General features: G+C 36.7%; 1 protein-coding gene across 3 annotated transcripts in view; it reads left to right on the forward strand.

Moving 5' to 3' along the window:
• Window positions 1-8,154, forward strand: part of Gtdc1 (glycosyltransferase like domain containing 1) — a 223,499-nt gene extending 215,345 nt beyond the window's left edge. For 2 of the 3 annotated variants that reach the window (XM_051184737.1, XM_051184739.1), the window contains 3 exons: window positions 1,361-1,431; window positions 2,133-2,224; window positions 7,030-8,154. In XM_051184737.1, coding sequence (XP_051040694.1) covers window positions 1,361-1,431; window positions 2,133-2,224; window positions 7,030-7,113 — 247 coding nt within the window. In that variant the 3' untranslated portion in view covers window positions 7,114-8,154. Of the gene's footprint in view, window positions 1-1,360; window positions 1,432-2,132; window positions 2,225-7,029 lie in introns of those variants that run through there. The other variant, XR_007834550.1, reaches the window with a different exon arrangement.
• Window positions 8,155-9,075: the final 921 nt, after the last annotated feature.

Genomic DNA, 9,075 nt, shown 5'->3' on the forward strand with positions numbered 1-9,075 from the left:
AAGCTGAGTGACTTCAAACACAATGAATATTTTCTTTTGGTTCGTGAAGTACATCACAGGCTGATGATGCTCAAAAGTTTCTTAATGATTTGTACTACAGCACAGTGTAGTTTATAGCTGAGCTTTTAAGACCTGCACATGTAGAAAGGGGTTAGATAGCTTGTATTCTAGAAGTAATAGTTTGTCATTAAAACCTTTGCATTGCCATTGTATTTTGTAAAAACTTAGCATTTTTCCAAAAATTGGAGCTCAAAGTAAATACTTTCCCTTTATACTAATTTCAGTATAACATAATAAAAATAGGGAAGGCTTTACCCACTTAAAAACAGTTTAAATTGCATGTACTCTGTCACTGTAAATAAACAAGGTAAACATTGACATGACTTCAGATCATTCTTGGACTGAAAAAAATCTGCAGTTCAAAATAAATTCTGCCTTTGGTCAACATTTTGGATGCAATTCAAAGTTTCTCATAAAATAAACATATTTTAAAGAGTGTTTTGAATTTCACTGCATAATTTCTAGCCAACAGAAATGACAGTGGTATCTTCAAGGTTTATGATATGTCAGATCAATAGCCATTATGCAAACTTAGCAAGACTGCAAGGGGCAATACCTTCCTTCTGCATAGCCCCCCACCACTGCAACAGGGAGGAAACCTCCTACAGATGCTCCCTGGGGAAACTCACAATGAAAAACTCTGTGTTTGTTTAATAATAAAAATATTCTTTCCTGATGAAATAGAAAGTAAGCTGATTTTTTTAGTCAGAAAAGCAAAATGTTCATTAAAAATGTTCTGAACAAGAGTTTTTCCACAAAGGGAGAGTTTTACATCTGCATAATAACAAATTGTTTCAAAGCATGAGCTTGAAATGAAAATGCCCCATCACAACAGATTGTAAATTTTTTCCCTGTGCTTTTAAAAGTGCCTCGATCATTTCTACGGCTTCCCTGCTAAAGTATTTGCTATTTTATTTAAACATTTTTTGAGAAATGAACATTCTGAGGCTTTGCAGCATTATTAAGAAAAGCTGTCCATACTTTCCCATGTTGTTGAATGTGTTTATCTGCTGATTATAAAATGTGTTAAACAGTATTTTAGAAACAACAAAAATGCAGCGCTGCGCTTTGATTAATTCAGTGAACAAAGCATATGCTGCCGGTTCTGTCCCATGAAAGTCGGGTATGATCAATAAAATCTTGCAGAGAGCAACTCTGGCATTTAGGAGTCCACTGCCAACCATGATTTTTGTCCTACTTATATTTGGGTTCATACTGCTATCTTAGACAAACAGATCCCCTTCTGACTGTGATGTTATGCCTGCTGTACTCTTGTCCTCTATCTCTGACATTTCTGCAGGTTGGAAGCTGTGTACTGTGGCTGTTACCCACTTTGTCCCAAAGACTTGGTTTACCCTGAAATATTTCCAGGTAGCTGCTTTCATGCGCTTTTTCTTTGTTGTGATTTAATACAGGATTCATGCTAAACTAAAAGTTTGAAAATAAACTTAAATAGGAGCAATTGTTTATTTGGCAAGTCAACATGTTAGTGTTAAGGAAAAATTTATGTGTTTTAATACATTAGAGTAAGCTTATATTTACCATCTGTTCTTTTAAGATAACAAAAAAAAGCAAGTTTTCAAATAGCATTCTTCATTGTTAGCATACACATCTCATAATGACGTGTTTTTATAAGCAGGTCAGTACTGCTGCAATTGCTAACAGATTTTTTTAATGATACACGCAGAGAAAATTCAAGGATTGAAAGTCATTCCAAATTCTTTAAACAATTGACTAGTTAATAATATGCAACTGTTGTACAGAGTGCATACAGCTATAGTACTGGTTCTCTCAAAAAATTCTCATCACTAAATATATCACATATGCATTGTGCTACATTAGAATAATGTATTTTAATCACCCAGAGGAGATGTCTAAACAGCACAACTACACAGTCTTATTTAGCATTAAACATCCTTGTGAGCTGAGGTAACCTTATAAAATCATGCTTAAATAATGTAAAACATGAGGCGGCACAGAGCAATATGCATTTTTAATTAGTAAAGTGACTAATATCGAGTGTGTGCTTTGAGGTTTTTGTTTCATTAAAAATGTATCTGTTTTTCCTGCAGCTGAGTATCTGTATTCCACACCTGAACAGCTTTCAAAAAGGCTCCAGAGTTTCTGCAAGAGACCAGATATTGTAAGAAAACATCTTTATAAGGTAGCTGTTGAGAAGAAATTTACGTGCTAGAAATGCCACATTTAAGTACAAAGAAAATTTGAAAAAAAAACATCTAATTAACATACTAATGTTTAAAGGAAACATGCTAGGGAGGGGTATTGGTTGTTACACTAACAAGGATTAATTAAACTGGATGCCAGTTGTATTAACCTAGGTCTTAGGAAGTACGTGCACTTCATGCACGGTACATGCTTTCTTTTTAATTTATTGTTTTCTAAGATGACTGTCCTGTACATTTAGCCCCAAGAGGCTTATAAAAATGAACCTGGATTAATGTAACTCATTAGTTTAAAAGGAAGTAGAGAAAGATTTCACAATTATACTAATAAGGATAAGCCTTTCTTTCCATCATAATGAAATCTTAAGTCCTCAAAAAATTTAGGTGAAAGACATTAGTAAAGTTTGCTATTGATTTTTGAACTACTATGAAGACACCTTTCAAAAGATGTATTCCCCTCACCCTGTTCAAAATGGGACATAAAATATTCTCAGTTTGTTTAGAGTCAGGTCTGTGGGTCTCAGCTCAAAATGTCAAGACAAATGGTTTATATAAATAGTACCATCAGCAGTTGTCTCCTGTTCCGCTACCTGAATCAAGCATCCTACATTGTTGAAATAGCACAAAAGTACCTACTGAAAGGGTAAGTAGTTGAAGTGGGATGTGCTTTCTGGGCTTCAAAGGTGGCTCTAGGCCATGAATAATTAACCTTCTTGTGTTCTTTGACTACAGTGTCTTCCTTTTTTGTAAGGCTAACATAGTTTACAATCTATCTCTTCTATAATATAGAATCTTCATTTTCTACGTTAATATATAATCTTCAGCTGAAATGTACTCCTCTGCCTTACCTCTTTTTGCAAGGCCTAAAATACATATTTACATGGTGATACTTGAAAACATGACTTTATTTCTCCAGGAAACAGTTAAACTTCAACAAAAAGGGAGAGAACCAAAAATGCAATTTAACACCCAATTTCAAGCTCATTATCTTTCATTGTCTATTAACTTGGCAATGGTTCAGAAGGTAGCTCATAATAGTTTAAAATGCTGACTGAACAATTCCAGGCTTCAGTGTCAGTCCTGGAGTTGAGACTGTTGTATCATGCATGTGAAGCCTCGAAAGGAGTGTGGGCCTCCACGGCTCACTCCACTGATTGCTCATTCCTAAGTTCAGTAGTAGTCTAGTTCACATACAGCATGCACCAGTTAGTCCCTCGTGCAGTAGACAGGCAGAACATACAGATTATGAAATTAAGGAAATCTTAGTTTTGGTACAAGTGGGTTCTTGTTACATTTATAATATGAACCTATTTCAGTGTTTTCACAGTTAAAATCAACTTTTTTATGTTTGGGAAATTTTTTGATGAAGTGTTTACAAATATGTACACCATCAAAATTTATTTGTTTTTAATATTGGTTCAGGTCAAGTCCTTTAGCCCTGTTAGTCTACATCTAAGTCTTCAACTGCTTCACAAGGTCCTACGACATTTGTCTATAGTTAGAAAAAGAAACAGATTTCTAGCTGACCTTTTTCAATAGAATTACTACCCTTCTGGGATATAGTGTTTATTTTACAAATAAATGGAAAAATTCTAAAAGAATGCTAGCCTTGTTGTGTGATGTTAATATACAAAATTCTTCACATACTTAAAAAAGTGGCTCGTAATTAAGCTGCTACATTTTAGCTCCCATGAATAGTTTTAGTTTTCACATGATAAAACCTTGCAACTCAATGTTTTATAAATTAGTAATCTGCAATAACTTACATGTTTATTTTAAGTACTTTTGTAGTGGATTTTTTTATTTTAAATTTATGACATGCTTTCTTATATGTCCTTGTTGATACATATAGTAATATTATAGCTAAAATGTTTTCAAAATTTAAAGAAATTTACCTAAAATTATAGATAAAAAGCTTTAAGACAAATGGCCCATCATGAGGCACTGGATTAAAAACCGTAGGAATGAACTCACATCTGGTTTGTTATAGTAAAACAGGTCAAAGTAGTAAGAGTGAGTGTGTCCAAAAGACTGCATAAACTGCAGTCATGTCTCCAGTTGTTTTGTTCATGTCCTGGTCTCAGGTGGCATTTGCTCTCACTGGATAATGGAGACAGTTTTGCTTACTTATGCAATGGGAAAGGACCTTTTGTATATTTATCAAAAGAATGCAAGAACTTTTTTTGTTGCTGTTAATTTCTTCTCCTTTCTTTATTTTTATTTCTTCCATTGGATGGTTGTGTTTGCTTTCATGAAACATATTCTCCTAAGTTCTAAGAAGGACAGAATGTCATTGGATTTTTTTTTTTTTTTTTTTTTTTTTTTTACATTTTATGCCTCTTCTTGTTGTTAAAGGTTTTGTTTAAGATCATTCCAGCTTCACACTTAGAAATTTAATGACTGGGATAAGGCTATTAACACTTGGCTTTCTTCTTATATGAAACATTGCACATTCAGTATGACTAAGAGACTGGGAGGCTATAACTTGGAGCAGGGTCTCTGTCTCATGTGGGGGGTGTGGGGGTGTGCATGTGTGCGTGCGTGCGCACATGAGAGAGAGAGTGTGTGTGTGTATTTAAACCTTACAGACCTAAAATCGTTCAGGTGAAGAGGTCATAGAGTTCTAATGCATTGAGTCACTTCAAGAAAAAAAGAACATCACCAAGACAGAACCAGTTCTGTGTCTGCTCTAAACTCTGCGGCAAGTTACAGCCCCCAGTCTCTTACATGCCCAAATGTATATTTCAGTGTGTGTGTATTGCACGCACACACACACACACACACGAGTACACATTGGAAAAATCTAATACATATGAAAAGTAAATGTTTCTTAATAATCTAGAGTTTTTTTTATTGCTTAAAAAATCTGAAAACCACCTCTTAAAATTTTACATGTATGAATTACATATAGGTTTTGACTGTAACTTTCTTCTAACATTAAGCTATATCTTGCTCCAGGTAGGAAATTACACTAACCATATACTTTCATAGGAAAAAAAAAGTTTAATCTCACTCACAGTAAGAGCTCTTCTAGACCACTCAGTCTTCTGTAAACAGATTTCTAGGAGAACTCATAAGACAGACTGAGGTATATTGACTTTTTACATTAACAGTAGTATGCTTTCTACAAGAAAACCTGGGCCTAAAATTGTACTTTTTGCCTAGTTTATGACTCACTGCAATACTTTAACAGTTGTGTGAGACTAACACTTGTGCTTTATGATAACTTTTTATGTTTTTATTTTAAAATGTTTTAAAGAAAAGAGATGGTTCCTCATTGTCAGTATTGAAAATAGAGCAAGAATATGGCTAGTGTATAGGATAGACACCACCGGGGCTAACAGCAGAGGCCTCATTTCCATCCTGTTCCTCATTTGCTTTGATTTACAAACTGAGCAGTGGGGTATGAGTGTGTGTGGTATGTGTGCTTGTGTATGGTATGTCTATGCATGAACATCTGTATCTGTGTGTGTATGTGTGTGTCTATGTGTCTGTCTGTCTGTGTGTGTCTGTGTGCGTATCTCTATGTGTTCTATGTCTTTGTGTGTGCTTGCACAAGGGGGAAAAGAAGGCCAGCGTCCTTTTGCCTTTTGAGAGTAACCTATAGTTTCTTAAGGTTTTCAGAAGTTAACAGTTGATTTTACTCAGTCCCTTTTAAGTTGTTCTACAATAGAGACCTATAAAACCTATTATTTGGAGGAAGGAATTTTCAGAATTTTATCTAAAACTAATTCCAAAGAGTGATTATGCTTACAAAGCAGACTTGATGCCCAGAAAAGCCATTTGCAGTTGTCTTAATTATGTCAAGCTACCTCCATCTGAACCACAGCCAAGCTTCTTCTAAGTCTCTTTAAGAGACGGTTACTCTGAAGTCCCCTTTTAATTTGAGCATATAGTTTAGATGTGGATAAGGTGTATCTCACTAGCATTAACACTACTCTAAAATCTTACTTTTTCCTGAGAAAATGAAAAGATTTGCAGTGATATCTTAAGGGCTTATAAAAATCTCTAAGCAGCACATGCCAAATGTAATGCAAATTCTCTGTCTTAAGGTCCTTCTCTCCTTTGGTTGGTTTTTTGTTTTGTTTTTTTTTGTTTGTTTTGTTTTTGTTTTTGGGGGGGTTGTTTGTTTTGTTTTGTTTTGTTTTGTTTTTTTCTTCTCTCCCATATACCTTCCTTCTCTCCTCCTTTTCTTGATTTTATGTGGTTTGGCTCTGCTTTGGCCAGTTCAACGTAGTTGAGATTTTGTCATTCTCCATAGGTAAGTTCTTGGCCGGTGGGTTACTCATCTGCAGATCTAGAGATTTTTTTTTTTTTTTCAACCATAATCGCATTTTCCTCTGAGGAAGTACTATAATGAAATAATGAATAAAACCCATTTGGAAATGTGAAGCACCTTATAAATTCCATGTACTAGTACGGGCATTTATCTTGCGTCCTCACTCCTTAAGGGTAAAATTCACATTGGGAAAGCTGTGTGTTGAGAGTATTGTGTACCTTCTGTGTATAAAAGTTAAAAGACAGGTGGTAAACCTCTAAGAGCAGTCACCCATGGCATAAACCAAGCAATGTGTGCAGCAGTGTCCCCATGTGCAAACTGCTTCCTGGAGCACTTGAAATACAGTGCTGCTTTAAACCAGTCAGAAGCCAGGCTTCCTGGAGTGATGGAGCTTGGTGATGTTGGGGTTGGAGAGAAGAGGCGGGTTTGCAGTATGAGTTTTCCACTGTCTCTTTTCAGGGCCCACACTTCTTCACTGATTTCTAATCTTTCCTCCTCTTATTGCAGGGTGAAGTGGCCCCATTTTCTTGGGCAGCTCTACATGGTAAATTCAGGTCTCTGCTCACAACAGAACCCAGGGAAGATTTGTGACAGATGGGGCTAAGTCACAAACTTGCAGCCTAAGGCAGAATCTGAAGAACTTTCCAGAGTGTGCCCATATTTACCTGATCAGAGAGAAAAGAAAATCTGCAGAGGAAGCCGAGCCTGGCTGCTTGTCATAGCTGACACAGAGCCATCTGCCACAAACCTGTGGCGGCTTCAGATCTCCAATCCCTGCCACCACCCCAACTCAAATTAAATACAGATTCCTAGAGACGTTATGATGGTTACACATGTCCTCGGCATCACATGTAGGAGACTGTTCAAAAAAAATATGTGGCCTGTTGTATAACCGCACTCATGTATCCCATATGTGGCGCCACACTGAATTTCCGGTTGAATCCGTTTTTATCCTTTGTACTGGATGACATGGTGCCTGAATTCTTTCTTTCTGCCGACACGATGGCAGCCAAACTGCAGCTTCAAACACTCACACTTGGCTGAGTTTCTACCTGGGTTGCCAGGTTATCATCGGAGCCCTCTCGTGTCCTCAAAGGGCCACGGGGCCCAGAAAGAGGATCAGAATGCGACTGAACTAATTGGGCAGCCATCTCAAATCAGCTGTAGGCAAAAGGCTGCTTTAGCACTTTTCTTTTAGCAAATTAATGGCTCTCTGGCACAGGAGTTTCTAAGTGAAGGTATTAATAAGGGGTCTGGCAGGTATTCCCATGATTCACAGAGTTTCATTTGCATTTAATTAATCTTAAAGAAACTTGCAAGATAAACAGCTGTAATTCGGACAAACATGGCAGATGCAGTGAGTGAAGTCCTCTCATCCATAAAATGAACACAAGATACTTGTTTTACATTTTTATGGGTAAAAATAGAGAAATCAAAATGCTTCTAACAAAACTACAATTTGGTAAAAATATTCTTCTTCAAAAATATTTGCATCCAACTACAAATATACCCTGTCTGAGATAAGTCACTTAGGATTCTTGCAGCCTAGCTGCTCTGTTTGTTGGTGTAAAGATATTTTAAATGGCTGGATTGTAAAATAAATTTTTAATAAACTGCCCGCTGTGTTTTTAATTAGCATATTCATTTGCGTTTAAGTGTGTGCACCTATCTGTGTTTCTTACTGAATGTTTCCTTGTGTCAGAGAAGACAGAATACAATTGTCTCTTGCAAGGATGAACAAGGATCTGTATTGCAAATGTTTGTTACATATTATGACATTTCCAAGACTTTCTTTGCATTCTGGAAAGCAGGAAGTAAACATTTGTAGTCATTAAGGTAAAGTCTGTTGATAAACCATCTTCTGTTTACTAACAGGTAAATTGTAACTTCCTTAGCTATTGAAATGAAAAACTTCTATGTACTGCAGAGTGAGGAAAAGCCAGAGAGGTGACTAGACAAGGGCCAACCCTGGGTCTCTGTTCTCTAGAAGAGCTGGGTGGTCTAGCAAGCCTCCAAGATGGAGCAGATGGTTGTACTGAAGTCCTACAGAGCCCATGTGATAGGTATCAAAATAGAAATCAGAAAATCAATCAGGGTTAGGGAGCCATGCTCGGTCCTCAGGATAAAGGCAGTCATGGAGATCACTGAACCAGGAATGAAATTCCTGAGAGCTGGGGATTTCAAAGCAGGAAATGGAAGCAACAGAAATGAACTAGCTATCTGTGAGTAGACTCATTCCCACTTACTATGAGAACCATAGCATACAGTACCACTATGCCACTGGCTTCTTGTCTTTGCCTACAAAGAAGCCACTAGACAAAGTTACCCCATCTGGCCCATAAAATAAAGGGTTCAGAAACTCCCAGAAGTCCTGTTTTTGTCTTAAAACTTTGGAGTATAAAATCTAGTAGGGATGGCCCCATTGAGAATAAAACAGACAAAACTGTTGTAAATTAGTTGCTCATAGACACCTCTCTTGGGCAAGGTTTGACTTTATGCCCTCTAACGAAATGATCCAGCCAGAAAGATGCTTTTCATAGGTAGCCAAGGAGG

This window comes from Phodopus roborovskii, unplaced genomic scaffold, assembly GCF_943737965.1.
Source record: "Phodopus roborovskii unplaced genomic scaffold, PHOROB, whole genome shotgun sequence".
Classification (NCBI taxonomy): Eukaryota; Metazoa; Chordata; class Mammalia; order Rodentia; family Cricetidae; genus Phodopus; species Phodopus roborovskii.